At 39.3% G+C, this 17,196-nt stretch overlaps 1 protein-coding gene across 1 annotated transcript in view; it reads left to right on the top strand.

Moving 5' to 3' along the window:
- Positions 1-16,526, top strand: part of SKOR2 (SKI family transcriptional corepressor 2) — a 41,642-nt gene extending 25,116 nt beyond the window's left edge. The window contains exons 6-8 of the mRNA XM_027526042.1: positions 1,878-1,945; positions 9,948-10,013; positions 15,809-16,526. Coding sequence (XP_027381843.1) covers positions 1,878-1,945; positions 9,948-10,010 — 131 coding nt within the window. The 3' untranslated portion in view covers positions 10,011-10,013; positions 15,809-16,526. The remainder of the gene's footprint in view (positions 1-1,877; positions 1,946-9,947; positions 10,014-15,808) is intronic.
- Positions 16,527-17,196: the final 670 nt, after the last annotated feature.

The raw sequence follows: 17,196 nt of genomic DNA, 5'->3' as shown, positions 1-17,196 counted from the left end.
GGGTGATAACGGCATGTCAGTGTAGGTTCGTTCTTGGTGGTCAGTTCTGGTGAGTGATGTTGGTAGTGGGGGGCATATGTATAGCAAATCTCTGTAGCTTCTTCTTAATTTTGTTGAGAACCTAAAACTGCTCTATTTTTTTTAAAGTCCCTTAAAATTAAAATAATTAAAATCTCTTAAAAATTATTAAAAATACGTGCTTGAGGTTGGGGAAGGAATTCAAATATTATAGAAAGATTTGTTGTTCAGTCGCTCAGTCCAGTGTGACTCTTTGCAACCCCGTGGCCTGCAGCATGCTAGGCTTTCCTGTCCTTCACTATCTCCCAGAGTTTGCTCAAACTCATATGCATTGAATCAATGATGCCAACCGTCTCATCCTCTGTCACACACTTCTCTTCCTGCCTTCAGTCTTTGCCAGCATCAGGGTCTTTTCCAGTGAGTCAGCTCTTCAGGTGGCCAAAGTATTGGAGTTTCAGCTTTAGCATCAGTACTTCCAATGAATATTCAGGACTAATTTCCTTTAGGATTGACTGGTTTGATCTCTTTGCTGTCCAAGGGACTCTCAAGAGTCTTCTCCAGTACCATAGTTCAAAAGCATCAGTTCTTTGGTGCTGAGCTTCCTTTATGGTCCAACTCTCACATCCATATACATGACTACTGGAAAAACCATAGCTTTGACTAGATAGACCTTTGTCAGCAAATGTGATATCTCTGCTTTTTAATATGCTCTCTAGGTTTGTCATAGCTTTTCTTTCTTCCAAGGAGCAAGTGTCCTTGATAGAAGTCAAAAAATAAAAAGAACAGTGTTTTTAGTTTCTAAGTATCCAGAATCTCATGAATGGTAAAGGGTTTATCACCTTGAAAGTGGTGGGAAACCATCACGAACTTTTAAGCAGGAGAGTGAAAGGGATTTGAAGAGGAAGGAGGTGGAGGCCAGATGGTTGGTTGGGAAATTCTTCAGGCAAGAGGTGTCTGCATTTGGGAGGTAACGATGGCAAAGAGAGGAGAGGATGGAGGTGGAATATACAGGACTCACACCAGCTGGCTGCCGAGATGAAAGGAAGGGAAGAAAAGATGATGACAGTTTCTGGTTTCTTCAAGGTCCTGCCCTGGCCATCCACCACAGATTCATATGAGATCAGGTCAATTTCTCAATTCAAGCTGAAAAAGCTGAAGTTAGCCAAGTCCCCATTTTAAAAAGAGCACATGGAAAAGATGAAACAGCAAGATACACATTAAGAAATCATTCCTTTCTGGAAATACAATAAAAATGATCAATATGTAGAATGGCAAAGATATTTTGCACAATATCTCTTAAAGAGCCTTCCTTCCTTCTCTGATTGAGGCATATGTGTGTGCATGGTAAGTTGCTTCAGTCATGTCCAACTCTTTGCAGCTCTATGGACTGTAGCCCAGCAGTCCCACCAGAATCCCATGGACAGAAGAGCCTGGCAGGCTACATGGGGTCGCAAAGAGTTGGACATGACTGAGTGACTAATACACTCTCAGAATTTACTATTTATTCTGATTAAACCACAGTCTTGGAGAAAATATGTCTTCAAATAACCATAGCACAGAGAGCTCACCCAGGTGCTCTCTGATGACCTAGACGGGTGGGCTGGTGGGGAGTAGGGTTTGGAGGGAAGTTCAAGAGGAAAGGGATATATATTTTTTTTTATGGCTGATTCACATTGTTGTACAGCAGAAATCAACACATTGTAAAGCAATTATCCTCCAGTTAAAAAAAAATTTTTTTAAAGGGGGGGAGTGTTTCTGTGGGACCATCAGTAGTCTACTATACCGTCAATATGCTAAATATACCAAAAGTAGATTTTGCACTTTAATTAATTTCTTTCTCTGTTTCTCGCCCCTTTCAGATAATTTCCAGGATCAAATGAAAAGGGAACTAGCCTACAGAGAAGAAATGGTGCAACAGTTACAAATTGTAAGATGCATTTCTACTTAAAAATGAATTCAAGGTGATGGGTTTGTTTTCAAAACCACCTGATACGTATGAAGCTGTTCCTGTTTTATGCCTTGAAATCCTTTGGTCCACTTACCCCTCCGCTGGTTTAGATGCTAATTGCCAAGAGATTTACTTAGATGCAGGGTAAACAGATGTGTCAGTATGTTTCCTCTAAATGTAACTACCTACCATGTGTTAATGGACAGATGTGTGCATCGTCTCTGAGAGTGAACCAGAGGTACCCGCATCGTCTTCCACGGTGCAAACCTCTGAGCACAGCGCCGGGCTGTGCCAGAGACCCAGGGAAGGGCCACTGTCTTTGTCTTCCCCCTCCTTCCACCACCGAGACCTGAGCCGGGCCCACTGCTGTCAATAGAACTTAGTGTAAACACAATTCATCAGTTAAATTCCCTTGAAGGATGATGAAAAGAAATGAATTATTTCCAAATGAAGGATGTTACTCACTCTATCCTAATCGTGTCTGAAAGTGGACATGGACTAAGCTCTATTGACACAGAAACAGGGAAACAGGGGAACATCTACTAATTAGTGGTGTGAGTTTTTTGTTTTTGTTTTTCTTTTTTGAGTTGTTTTTTCTTTTTCTGTTTTCCTCGCCCTTTATCCCCATGCAGACACAGCTGGTATTATTTATTAGTGCTTTGAAAGTCATCTCCCAAGCTTCCTCATTTTCATGAGTACAATGGGGAAATAATTTCTGCTCAGTTTTTGTAAGATATTTTTAATCATTTGGGTAAAGACATGACACTGATTCTTAATGTTATTCACAGCATGGTTGTTATAATTTGGGTTGTTTGGCGTTTCTGAGCTGGTCCCCGCTATCCTTCTGCCATGAAATGTTTGTCTACGCAGACTCGCCTGTCTTGTCTAGAGAGCCAGGCATCTAGCTCTCTGTCAAGATTATTTAAGAAAGATGGTTATTGATGTTTCCTTCCTGCATGGGAGAAAATCGTGCTTGCTTTAATGGAGATTGCCGAGAGTCATTTTGAAAGCATCCTTGTATTTCACGACGTTTTCCCCCATTCTGAGGGCTCTATTAAAAGTGCTGCTAACTCTAACCCTCCATCTGAGGTTTTCCTGGATCTCAAGTGCTGGTTAACGACTCTCAGTTCTGAAAACCACCTCAACTTAAGATCCTCTTAAATAGGATCTTTCTTCTTGTTTTGGTTTTGTTCGTGTTAGTTTTATTTGCACCTAAATTCATTGCGGAAGAGAAACATTTTCTTAATCAGTTGGCCACTAATCCCCCACAGGAGTTAAAAAAAGAAAAGTATCTACTGTTCTTAGCTTTTGATACCTAGATAATAAGAGCTGCTTATTACTTGCTGTGAATTTATGTATTGCTTAATTTGCCCAAAGAAAGAATATAAAGATAGAATCAGAGGTATGAGGATATAAAATTTTAAGACTTTACTTATTTTACATAGGATATGATTTTCAGACTCTTAAAACAAAAATTGCCATACATACAACCAAAAATGTGTGACTCCTGGGTAGTGATGAACATAGCAAAATGGGCATTAGGAAAGGAAACTAAATAATTATTTTAGTGCTAGTTATTAAGGTCAGTTATATAACTTTAGTGTCTTAATTTTCTTTGACATTTGGTTTCTTTAGTAAAAGAGGACGTGGCATTGCATCCATGTGATAAGCAGACAGTATTAATAAAGAGAAAAATATCTCATGTCTTTTGAGATATTTGGCATGTGGGATGGTACAAACTAGTATTACAAAATATAATTATTATATTGTATTGCAAAATATTCTATCATCATGTAGTCATTTATCTAGATAAGTGTTATTAATTCATATCCCTCTAGATAGTAAATTTTCCTGATTTCAAATTAAATTCTTTGGGAGGAGTTGGAACGTTTCCCCCCGACCCTTGTGCTGCTGCTAAGTCGCTTCAGTCGTGTCCAACTCTGTGCAACCCCATAGATGGCAGCCCACCAGGCTCCTCTGTCCCTGGGATTCTCCAGGCAAGAACACTGGAGGGGGTTGCTATTTCCTTCTCCAATGCATGAAAGTGAAAAGTGCGAGGGAAGTCGCTCAGTCATGTCCGACTCTTCGCAACCCCATGGGCTGCAGCCCATCAGGTTCCTCCATCCATGGGATTTTCTAGGCAAGAGTACTGGAGTGGGGTGCCATTGCCTTCTCCCCCGACCCTTGTAGGTACCATGTAATTCCTGAAATCCACAAAAGCACATCCACACTGCCAACATGAAAACTGGTGAAATAGGCATGATTTATTCCTACTGTTTCTTCCCCTCCTTTTGTGTCCCCTATCCTGAAATTTCTGGGTCTTCATGTTGCCTTCAACACCAAGCATGGTGTCTAATATCAAATAGCTATCAGTAGACATTGCTGAATTAATCACCATCCATGGATGCCCCTGACTCTGATAATCTTATGTAGCCATCCTCTTAATTCTTTTCCAGATTTTCCTGGCTTGGTCCTGATTTCCCCAAATATTTTTTTGTGCTGGGTAACTACTACCAAAACTACTAAAAGAAGCCTTACTAGTGAATTGTGCATGCGTGCTCAGTTGTGTTCGACTCTGGATGGTAGCCCGCCAGGCTGCTCTGTTCATGGAATTTTCCAGCAGAATACTGGAGCGGGTGGCCATTTCCTACTCAAAGAGATCTTCCCCACCCAGGGTTCAAACCTGCGTCTCTTGCATCTCCTGCATTGGTAGCGAATTCTTTACCACTGTACCACCTGGGAAGGCCCTCTAGTGAATTACCAGGAGCTTATGTATTTACTGCACTATCTTTGTGACTAACAGATATAAGCTTTAAGGTCTGCAAACTTGAGTTCAAGATTCATCCTATTCATTCATTCACTCATTCATTGTATCAGTTTCTAAACCAAAGGGACCCATTGAAAGGCCAACCTAGTATCTTAATAGGTATATGATAAGGCACAAGTGCTTAATAAGCATGAAATGCAGATGTAAATCATAAAATGCTATGCCAGTATGAAAAATCAATTTAATGGCGTGCTCTTTCCCAAAGTAGTACCTCTGTTAGTGGGACTATTGGCTAAAGGCACATTTGTGCAAGAAGGACTTGTGTTCACACTATACCGTCTGCTTTAGAATTGAGGCAGTGGACTCAAGATTTCTTGAAAGGAAACATCCTGTCCCTTATTCAGCTTGTATTTGCTAGAGTACCTGGAGAAAAATGTCTTTAGAATTATATCTAAATCAAGTTGCTAGGTATCACAATTATTGACTTTCTCAGTATTTTTGGTTTAGTGCTCTAATTCATCACTAAATATGGATACATACTTTGTTCCTTGAGAACAGAACAATTCACCAAAATTTTTAATTCAATATGCTTAAATTATTCTATATTTAAAGTGTATAGAGCATATGTTACAGAATAGTCATTTACCTGCAGAATAGGCTTCTTTTCCTTTAAATGAGATGAAAACCTACTGTATCCTGTAGTCATAGAAAATTCAAATATATTAAAACCATCATATTTTGTAACAATTCCCATAGACCCACAATGCATTTATCCTATGCTGTTACACAGTGTTCTTATTCAAGATTATATTGAAAGCATCTTGGGTATCATTGCCATAGAAAGAAAACTTATGAATTTCTTTGGTGCCTACATTTTAGATTCTCTGCTGACTGTAACTTCTATACTGTTGCTTCCTTTACCAGTTTGTTAAATGCAAAGTTGTGGTGACTATAGATTCAAATGATTGATTCTCTTTGTACATTTATAAATGAATGTGCATTTATTTCAATGTGAGGTTTAAAGCATATGCAGTTTATTTAACATAACTGGGCCACAAGCTAATTTTTTTTTTTTTTTTTACAAATAGCTTAAAATTAGAGTTTTACAGTTCTTAACACAGTTTATATTATAGTCCTCCACCTCTGCCTTGGGTTTTCAAATGCTTAAAATGTTTTTGTTACCAAACTAGATTTATTCATACAAACAAATATGTTCCTCTCGGTATGAATCAAAAACGTTTTTAGAATTAGCAAGTTCATGAAGATGTTTATTACATTAAATATAATCAAGAGCAAAAGATTTCTCATTCACAAGTGAATTACGATTCTAGGGGAAAAGTATTCAATTTGTAAACCAAAACCATCATCCTTTAGGATTAAGAAGAAAGTGAAAAAACTATTACAATGTTATATGTAGTTTTTAAAAAAATTTAAAGAAGGAGATAAAGGTATTTTACTAAGTGTATGACATTGTTTTAAAGATTTTTGCTAGTGTATGGTTGATTTACAATATTGTGTTAGTTTCAGCTGTACTGCAAAGTGAATCAGTTACACATATACATATATCCACTCTTTCTTAGATTCTTTTCCCATATAGGCCATTACAGAGTACTAAGTAGAGCTCCCTGTGCTGTACAATAGGAAAAAGCATTTTTAGTTATCCTTATTAGGATCCTTATCCTTATTATCCTTATCCTTATTATCCTTATCCATTTTATATATAGTAGTGTGTATATATCAATCCCAATCTCCCAATTTATCCCTCCCCATTTTTAGCCCCTGGTAAGCATAAGTTTCTTTCTACATCTATAAGAGTATGTAACCTTTTGATTAAAGTTTTTCCAAGGATTAGGATATAATATAATTTACAACATGAGCTGAGATTACTATAATGTCTTGATAACTTTTTTTTTCCATTGCTAATTTGGCAACACTTTTTTTAAGCAAGTACATATGTGTAGAGGCTACTACCATTAGGTTTATTCAAGGCATATCATATTTGAAGCCGTAGTTATTGAAGACATTAGTCATAGTTCTTGAAGAACATTGTGAAGCTGCAACAGAAAACACACAATAAATGACTGGACTCAGATTCACATCCTTTGAACTTGCTGGAGCGCTACCAAGGGGCGCATAGATTAAGAAAAAAAAAAATGCTTTTAAAATGTGCTGGTCTTTAGGTGCCCTCTACTGTTTTTCCAGAACGCTGCAGTCACACACAGGCAAGGGGAACCGGTCTTAAAGTTCTTCATTCAAAGCCTCAATTAACATCATGTTAGTCCACTAGATTTAGTACTAATGTTTCGTTCACTGTGGACTTGTAAAAAAGCAGTTTACAACTCTCTGATGGTCTGAGCGCTGTGCTTCCTTGCAGGGAAAGGAGCAGTGACAGGTTTTTACCATTGCTGTAGAAGTGTTCCCTCTTCAGCAAGGACACAGCTCTTAGAGATATACGGTCTTTTCTTGGAGGTGCTCTGGGATTAACTAGGATGGGAACTTGCCCAGATTTGTACTCTCTGAACCTGGAAAGTTTTTTAAAATATGTTTTACATATTTTTAAAAGGTTGATCAAACACTTTATTTTTAGAAAATATCCCTGGGTCCCTAGAGGATTTTGATTTTGTGACTAAATGTGTAACACATCAGAGGAGTTTATCTAAGTCTGAACATCTGTGGAAGCTGCCTTAAGATTCTCCAAGAGATAGGCTTTGACTAAAGTGGGTCCTCTTCCAAGTATTGATCCATTGCCTTGCATTTTGACAATGCAGTCACTTGTTTCTAAGTTATATATCCTTTTTCACATCTTTCTCTTTTTGAGATGTAGATCCACTTTAATGTCTGAGCTCAGGCTAACTCTCTCTTGGCACAAACTAGGAAATTATCCTTTTGGCAAAATCTCAATACTTTTGATACTCTAGAGCCAACTAGGTAATTTACAAGTTACATAATAATTTTCAGAGGTTTTTGTCCATGCCAATCTTGGTGATTTCCAAGCTGATCAAGATGAAAAGAAAGCTTTTATGAATTCTAATATATGGGGTTTACATGGCGTAGTTATCTTAAATGGAGTCTCTAAGGTCATGAGCTTCCCAAGTTAGGGAAGACAGAACCTGATACACCACCAATCATAAAAGTGCCCATTACTTGATGTATTGTAAGAAAAGGAAGCGCCTAACTATTATTCTAAGATGCCATCAATCATAGTACAGCCAATTTCAGAAATGTTAAAATGTGAGGGGGAAGAGAGTATCTTAGAATCAATGAAATAGGATAGTTTCCATGAGCAACTGGGCCATGTGCTAATATATTCTTTATTTATCATTCATGATTTAGGACTTGGAATTAATAATTCTCAGCTCACAGTGTGAGATGAACAATTCTTCACACAGATCTAAATTTAAATCTGGAGATTTGAGGATCAAATGTGCTTATTTGGAAATGTCCTTTTTTTCCCTGAGTCCTCTTAAAGAATTTCCTTATCTGCTTCCCATCTTAATGAGATGCTGCATTGCTGTTTCTGAAAAAAAAAAGAGAAAGAGAAAGGCATTCTGACTTAGATGTTAAGGCAGTGCCCTTCAGGCAGTTTTGTTTAGGTTAGGGTGAGTAGTGTACTGGCTTTGATGAGATGGCTCATGGTGATATTAACTTATCTCGTGTAGTGCCTGGTACAGAAGATACTTACTAAATCTTTGTGGCATCTAATCTTGATGTTGAGAATGCTTTGTAAACGCAAGAGTGACCCAAATGCATGTTATTAGGTAATTCTCTATACCCCAAGGTTTACATCTTTGCCACTTGTTATCCTAAATAATAGAATTCCATTCAAGGCTCTGTGATAGCATTCATGTAAAGAGAGAGGTGATCCGTGGATTTGGGGCATATTGTTTCATACAACATAGTGGAAAATCAAGGTTCAAGTATGTCTCTGTTAATAGCAGGTATAGCATAACACAGAGTGAAAAGACGAGGTACCTAGAGTAGGTCCCTGTGTAACTGTTCTTGTCATAGTTATCTAGCTGACCTTAGCTCTTGTCCTAAAATGTGAGGTTAGGACGCTGAACGTGTTATGGTCCTGTATGAAGCAACATCGGTGCTGCTATTCTGCCCTTTATCGGATATCACTCTATCGTATACATCCATGTTGTAGTTGTGTATCTAGACACTGAGACAGTTATTTTCGTTTTCTCTTTCTTTTTCATCAAAAAGACTGTTTGATTTGACAAACTGGTTATTATGGCCAACTGATGCAGTTAATTTAGTCACTAGCATCACTGTAGATTTGTAGCTCCTTCCCGTTAATAAAGGTTCATATTTATGCACCGGTAGCTCAGGAGAACAAAACATAAATATACTGGGAATGTGAGGAATGTCTCAAACAAGACACAAAATATTGCTTAATTGAGTGGCTATAATTTTATTTCCTTCGCTGCTTTTACCTCATATCAGCCATAGTTCATATTACATTCTAGAGGGCTGAGTGTTTCTTTAAATGTAAAATAGACTTATATCACTAGAATTCTGAATTTAATCTTGTAATAATGAAGGTAAGTAACATAACTAGATTTAATGGAGAGGCAAATCTAAATAATATTATACATGTAGTCCAGTTTCAGTTGTTTGAATTTTCTAGCATATCAAGTGAGATGGACTTTCATTCAAAGCCCCGGTATTGAAAAGTATTTTTCAAGTTTCAGGTAGAATTCTCAAGGGTCATATTTCCATTCAGTGCAATTATTTCTGATGCTTCTTAGTAGTTACTGGGAAATTACCCAGAGTAATAGTTTGCATTTAGTTAGTTAATCTTATTTGTGATTTATAATGAGATATTTGATCGCTGTAGTTAAATGAAAAGTTACATTGCACTAGCTTGTAATCACATTCTTGTTTGTGACCTTGGATGTAAGAATACCATATTATTAAATGCAAGTTTTTTTTTTAACTTCTTAAGTCAAATGTCACATAGGAACCTCAGAGACTAGCTGTAGCAACAGTCTAGTGTGATCATCTGTTCTGTCCTCAAATGCTTTCTAATGGGCCTTAGGAATGCTGTATCCCAGAAGCGCCACACTGCTGGGGAGGATGGAGACCTTTTCTCCTCAGGGCAGATCCACTGACATTCAAATCGCTAGGCACAATGAAGGGTAAGGGTCTCCATTACACATCTGTCTCCAAGTTTAGCTCACCTGGAGAGTTTTGCTTGTTTTTATCTTACAGATTCCCTATGCAGCGAGCTTGATCAGGAAAGAAAAGCTTGGTGCCCATCTCAGCAAAAGCTAAAAGGTGAGCTCACCAGAGAAAACTCTCTGAGTTGCTTGCTTGTGTTCCTCACTGATGTACTTGATGGTAGCCCCCTGGCACCGGGGGCTGGGTGGTGCTGCATCCTGTGTTTAAGCTGATACACTGCTGAACTTCATTCTGGGCCTGGGACTTCCTTAATAAAAAGCTAAGTGCATCTTACAAATTCTGCAGAAATTTTCTAAAGCTAAGGAAATTCTCAAGTCAGTCTTGCACATGTGATCTTCATTCTGTTTTGAGGTTTTCTGCTCCTTCTGGTTCCTCCTAACACCCCGATTCCCGGTATGCTGAAGGAAATCAGAATGTCTAAAGCCGTGCTTATTATGTTTCTTCTTCTTTGCTCAAATTCTTGCTGAAATCCAGCTTTCAGTGAGTTACTGGCAGATGGTGCTGTGAATAACCGCAGGCGACATAGACCTTCGAGAACTTCTTCTGCACGTTTAGCCATTCATTCTTTTATAAAACAGTCCTTGTTTCTCTACAGATGAAGCCGGATCCAATGTCACATATCTGGCAACAATTTAAAAGACAAGAATTCTGGACACCTAGGGGAAAGAAGACAGTTAAAGTTCAATGACCGTATTCAGTTCAGTTCAGTTCAATCGCTCAGTCGTGTCCGACTCTTTGTGACCCCATGAACTGCAGCACGCCAGGCCTCCCTGTCCATCACCAACTCCCGGAGTTTACCCAAACTCATGTCCATTGAGTCGGTGAAGCCATCCAACCATCTCATCCTCTGTCGTCCCCTTCTCCCCATGCCCTCAATCTTTCCCAGCATCAGGGTCTTTTCCAATGAGTCAGATCTTCGCATCAGGTGGCCAAAGTATTGGAGTTTCAGCTTCAACATCAGTCCTTGCTATGAACACGCAGGACTAATCTCCTTTAGGGTGGACTTGTTGAATCTCCTTGCAGTCCAAGGGACTCTCAAGAGTCTTCTCCAACACCACAGTTCAAAATACTCAGAATATACCTAAACATTTCAAAAACAACTTTTTATGATATAGAAGAAGATATATATAATTATTAGAACTGAAAGAATGCAAAGCTAGGACACTGTTGTTTTTGTAGAAATACGTTAAAATGACCTAGCAGCTAGAACAGCTAAATCAGTGAAAAACTCAGATGTCAGAAGTGGTGTTTGTGCGTGCTCGTGGCCAACTAGGATTGTGGTCATTTATCAATTTTATTCATTCCCATCTGAATGATTCTACCCACTCCTTCCCTCTGGAACCTATTTTCAATTCAATAGAATTTATTGGCAAAAAAGAAAAATAATTCTATACAATGCAGGTTCGTGGTTCCTTTTCTTTCCTTCATGTTTCTCTTCTGCCTATCACAAGCTTCCTCTACTATGCACGCATGACAGTTCTACTTCTTGCCATCATCTTTATTAGTGATGCATGCATGCATGCTAAGAGGCTTCAGTCAGGTCTGACTGTTTGTGACCTTGTGGACTGTAGCACACCAGGCTGTTCTGTCCAGGGGATTCTCCAGGCAGAAATACTGGAGTGGGTTGCCATGCCCTCCTCCAGGGGATCTTCCCGACCCAGGAATCGAACCCACGTCTCTTACATCTCCTGCATTGGCAGGTGGGTTCTTTACCACTAGCACTGTCTGGGAAGCCCCTTATTAGTGATAATCTTCAGTATGTGTCTTAAACAATTGTACGTATGTCACATTTCATTAGGAGCTCAAAATTCTTTCCAAGACAATCTCTCATTCATATGCTTTCCCTTAATTTTATGCACAGGGACTCGAGATACGGTGAAGAAAGATATGATGTTTTATGTCTCTGTTGCAAAACCAGGAAGAGATTCTAGGCTTCCTGACTTTAAGTGCAGTATCCCATGGATGGAGGAGCCTGGTAGGCTGCAGTCCATGGGGTCGCTAAAAGTTGGACACGACTGAGCGACTTCACTTTCACTTTTCACTTTCCTGCATTGGAGAAGGAAATGGAAACCCACTCCAGTGTTCTTGCCTGGAGAATCCCAGGGACGGGGGAGCCTGGTGGGCTGCCATCTATGGGGTCGCACAGAGTTGGACACGACTGAAGTGACTTAGCAGCAGTAGCAACTTAGTCCTTATACAGTGACTTCTGTGAGCAGATGTTTAGCAACAGAGTTGCTTGGATAATAAGTCATTCTGTTTTGAGACACTCAGATATTGTCATTCTGTTTCCGTCTCCATGAAGTCATACACTTACACAAATGCACCTGTGAGTTTGGCTTCATTCTGTACATTCAGGTATTTGTCTTAAGTCTGAAGTTGATTTGAGTGCTTTCTTTCTCACTTTTATAGACCAGGTTTGTCCCAGCAGTGTGAAATAAATAATTTTAGGACATTAAGTCTAATAAATCTTAATGCAGGGTATCAAGGTAATCAGAGCAAGAATCATCCAAAGGAATACTGATAAGCCCATATATATAAAAGCTTGAAAATATCAAACTACTTTTCTTTCAAATCAAAGAGTAAATACTGGAATGTGCTTTTAAAGTAACCTTTTCACTGAAGTATAGCACAGTCACCAAAGGCTACAAATCACCGAGTTCTACAAGTCGTGAAGTCAAGAACTCAAAGCTCAGTGAACTCGCTTGGGTTCTAACACCTTGTGCCTCTTTCCAGTCACTCCCCTGACCCCAGAAGACTGGGTTTGCTTGTTTTTGAACTTTAGCAAAGGACATTATAGGGAACATTCTCTTGTATCTGGCTTTTTTCACTCCACCTTTGTGATACATCCATTAGACTGTAGTTTGATTTATACTTAGGGACTTCAATAAACTCTTTTTACCCGTCCACTTCCCCAATTCATCTTCTCTACTTGTCGCACATGAGCTGCTCTCCACCTACAAAATGAAGACCTACCACCCAGAAACCACGCCTTTGATGGTGGCATAGTGTACAGCGAGGTGGGAAAAAAAAAGATTGATTTGTGTTTAGTAAGTAATGCTTCCTCCATGCTGGTTTTGTTTCCATCCTTGCAGACAACAGGGATTTCTCTAAGTAGACCCTGGTGCTTTCAGAAGATTAGTGGTTACTTAAATGCTGAGCTAAATCAGCCAAGCAGAGAATCACAACCATATTGTTAGAGGCAGTATTTGATTCTCAACATGCCAAGCCTGCAAGGAATTACCCCAGGAGAGATGACAAAATAAAAATCATTACACCAAGGGAGAGAGACAAATTCTGTCTTGCTGAGTGACCACAGGTTTCCAAATTAGGGACTGATGCATTAATGTCTTACGCAAGAGTGACCTTAAGGTAGTGTGCTGTGTTCTTGCCACCCAGTGGATTCCAGTGTGACTATTAGGAGGAGGAAGCTTTTCAAAACCACAGGCAGTCCACTTAATAAGCTGAGCAAGTACTGCCACATATCACTGCCCTACAAATCTTGTTTGTCCTGCATTAGGACACCAGAGATTCCATGTCAAATTAAAATAAAAGTCCACCCATACCAAGGGACTAACTATGCAGTTCCATTAGAAGAGCCAAATTGTGTTTTTAACAAGACCAACCTCAAAATTTAGGTGTATACACTGAATAACTCTTAATTTTCCCTTGATAACTCCTTACAGATCCATTACCCACGGATTCATCGAAACCTTTCTTCAACCTAGGCATAGCTCCCTTTGGGGCAATGAATTCTATTTGTTTAGCTGCCAGCTGTGTAAACTGTAGGTTATTTATTTTCAACTACCTCCTAAAACAAGCCCTTGTTGGTTAGACATTGTACTGTTCTGTGCATTCGCTTTATCATGAGCTCACAAGTACAATGGAAGTGATTTGAAAAATATTGCAACATGTTGTGCAAATTATCCTTTCATCTGGAACTGTTTTTAACACCGGAATTATTCCTGATGGTCTTTCTTACCTTCAGTCATTAATGCGCCCCAGTTCCTACACAGATGTTACAGTGTAATGTGTGTGAAATCTACACCACAAATAAAAATGTCATGATGTTAACACCAATTCAATATTACTTTACATTCTTTTTTCCCAAACTCCGTTTAACATTATACAAATGTCATCCCTGTGACTCAGTGAAACACTTGTGTCTTTCACAGAGAACAGGATCATTTTTTACAAGAAAAAAGTGAATCATAGGTATGGCTCATTCATAGTCATACAGAAACTTGCTGAACAAGCTGGAAATAATAATAACTGGCATTCACTGAGCACTAACCATGCCAGATACTTGGTCAAATTCTCTGCCACATTCTCTCTTTTGATCTTTACAACTCTTTATGGTTGATCCTATTACTGTCTCCATTTCATACATGAGATCACAGAGGTTCAGTGAGGTCACTTAGCTAGAAAGTGACAAAGCCAGGATTCAATACAGGTCTGTTTAACACTAAGCCCCTTCTCTGTCTTTCCAGGATCATTGGGCTGGTTTTGAAAGAGTCTGGCTTCTAAATCTGACACTACTACCCTATGTCATCTTAAGGAATTTCATTTACTATCTTTGAGGCTCCTTCTTATCTATGAAATGTGGATGGCCAAACCTAATCAAAACCTCCATCAGTTGTAAATGTTGACTGTCCCTCTTGAATGCCAGTCTTCTGCCAAATTCTCTCTTTCCCACAAACGAGCTGTTTTTATTAAAGTCTGTTCAAAACCCTAGATAATACCCAAGGGTATAACCCACCTACTTTTGGCCTTCTTTCTGCATTTTTCTTCATCACTGATTGCCTCTTTACATCCTTCTAGAGAGTTTGAAAATATGATTTTTTTCCCTATGCTAACAACATCTAGCTCTTTAGTAAACTCCTATCATTTTTACTGCACTTCTGGGATAACTGCTATTAAAAAATGGCAAGAAAAAGGCCTTAAAAGGGTTTGGAGAAATTGTAATTGAACACTTTGTGTTTTCCTTTTGTAACAATCAAAAATAAAGGGTTAGGGCTGGGTAGCATGTCTATTTCTCTCCTTTGATGTCAAACAAGAGTCTCCATTGAGAATGAGAGTGTGCTACCATATTTCTCTGTGTGTATGTGTGTGTGTGTGTGTGTGTGCACACGTGCGTGCTCAGTAGCTCGGTTGTGACTAAGTGCTTTATGTCAACTATTTTATCTTCACACCAACCTATTGAGAGAAGTACTGCTACTCTCTTCATTCTACAGCTGAGCATACTGAAATGCAGAGATGAGTCGGTTGTGTGGCCTCACTGCTAACAAGCGGCAGGATCTGACCCAGGTTGCCCACACTTCATCCACTCTTCTCTGACTTGTAACCTGAAATCATGACTTAATTCACATCTTACATTATCAGTTATAAATACACGGTTAATAAACCGATCCAGTGGTCCCATTGATGTTGAATGGCAAAACCTCCAGTCACACCTCTAGAGCTGCCCTAACACCCAGAACAAGAAAAACAGATACTACTTGGACCATCCAGCCAAAGCCAGCAGGGCACCAGTGCCTGTAACTCTGTCTGCCCCTTTACCACAGGCTGCCTGTCTTAATGTTTGCTCACAACAAATCGGAGTCTCTGGAACCCAACAAAATGACCTTACTGTGAAGTAAGGGTAGCAAAATGACAGGCTCTGATGTAATAGTTCTAGTTCGGCCCAGTGTCAGCAGAGATGTATAATCTAAGGTAGCAGGCAAACACGTGGGGAAAGGATGATGCTTTCATGGTCACTTGTTTAAACATTTTTATCTAAACTGTACTAAAGATGTCTGCTTTTAAGGATATACTGGATATTACTTTAAATGTTTTAAAATTATCTGATTGTATCATACTGAGGTTGTCATTCTGTGCTTTTTGTCTTATCCCAGGCGCACAGAACCACTTCCTCTTGTGCTCTTGTAAGATACAGCCTGCCCCTGAGCACTTGGGACCCGCACAGAGACTGCAAATGGAAAGGGCTTGGGAATGAGATAGAAAGTCAGGTTCGGGAGAACCCAAGGACAAGTGACCTCAAAGCAGCGTGGACAACCATGTAAAATAGACCGTAGCAGCCGTTCACTCGCGGGGGGAGGGGGGAGCCAACCAGAGCAGTCAATGCTTGTCGCATCTTTTGGTGGAACCAAAGTTCGAGTCTGTGTTTTTAAAGGCCAACCGAACCCAGAGCGTGGGAGTGCTGTTAGCCAACTGGGGTGGGAAACCCATGGACAGTCCCGGGGGATCTCAGGGCTGCACAATTGGAGAGAGCAGCTCTACAAGACTGCCTTTTGCATCTGAAGAAGTGATTCTTGGAGAAAAGACAACACGAGACCTGTCCTAGGAGCGGGGATCATGTTTCAGCAGCTAGGATGGTATCGGCTGTATGAACCTGCTTTTCCTAGCAAACTGGACAGACTTGTGTGTGGCCCCTTCCTCTCTGGTACTTTGCCTGCTGTATGAATGAAGATTGTATTCCTCTGGAAATATTTTACAGTCTAATATTGAGTGTAATTAAGAATATAATCATGTTATCAAAAATGGTATTTAACTCTGTTGTAGTTTCTTTAACATTCATGTGGATAAAAAGTCTATAATAAAAAAACTATGAAGTAAAAGTTGTGTTCATGTAATTATAAACATCTGCTTAGGGGCAACACTAATACTTTTTAGAGTTATTTTGGCTTAAAATGTTTGAGTACATTATTTTTGGAAATGGAATTCCTTCAGAAATGGTTATTAAAGTCTAAGTTTGCCTTTGGCCATTGTCAGCAGCTGGAGTCCTCCCCATCATGATGGTATCTTTGTATGGATAAGGAAAGGTTATAAATTTTGACTATGTCTTCTAACAGTATTGGTGAGGGAGTCGGTAGTGTGCCTTTCTCCTTACTGTGATGTTGAATCAAAGTCCGTGAGATAATTTTATGCCAAAAATTCTGCCTCTCAGATGAAAGAGATAGGCCAAAATGGTGACCCCCTGGAGCCAGGATTTCTAAATTCTGAGTTGAATGGAAGTCTAGTGGATGTGAGAGTGGATGCTCTCCTGCCCTGGAATTGCTAAAGACCATCCTAACTGAAGAGGCATCTCACCAATGGCATCCCTTGACAGACTTCAGATGAAGTTTAAAACGCATTGCCATGATATTTAATGCTTATCCCCCACCGTCTTCATTATCATGAACTATCAACACAAGCTTCACAATTAGCCCACCTTTGAGATAAATTTTCTTATCCTTATCTGCTGCATTAAGAAACCAAAGGAGGGAAACTCATTAGTGATTTT

The sequence above is a fragment of the Bos indicus x Bos taurus genome, chromosome 24, assembly GCF_003369695.1.
Source record: "Bos indicus x Bos taurus breed Angus x Brahman F1 hybrid chromosome 24, Bos_hybrid_MaternalHap_v2.0, whole genome shotgun sequence".
Taxonomy (NCBI): domain Eukaryota; kingdom Metazoa; phylum Chordata; class Mammalia; order Artiodactyla; family Bovidae; genus Bos; species Bos indicus x Bos taurus.
This window is presented reverse-complemented; position numbering and strand designations above follow the sequence as displayed.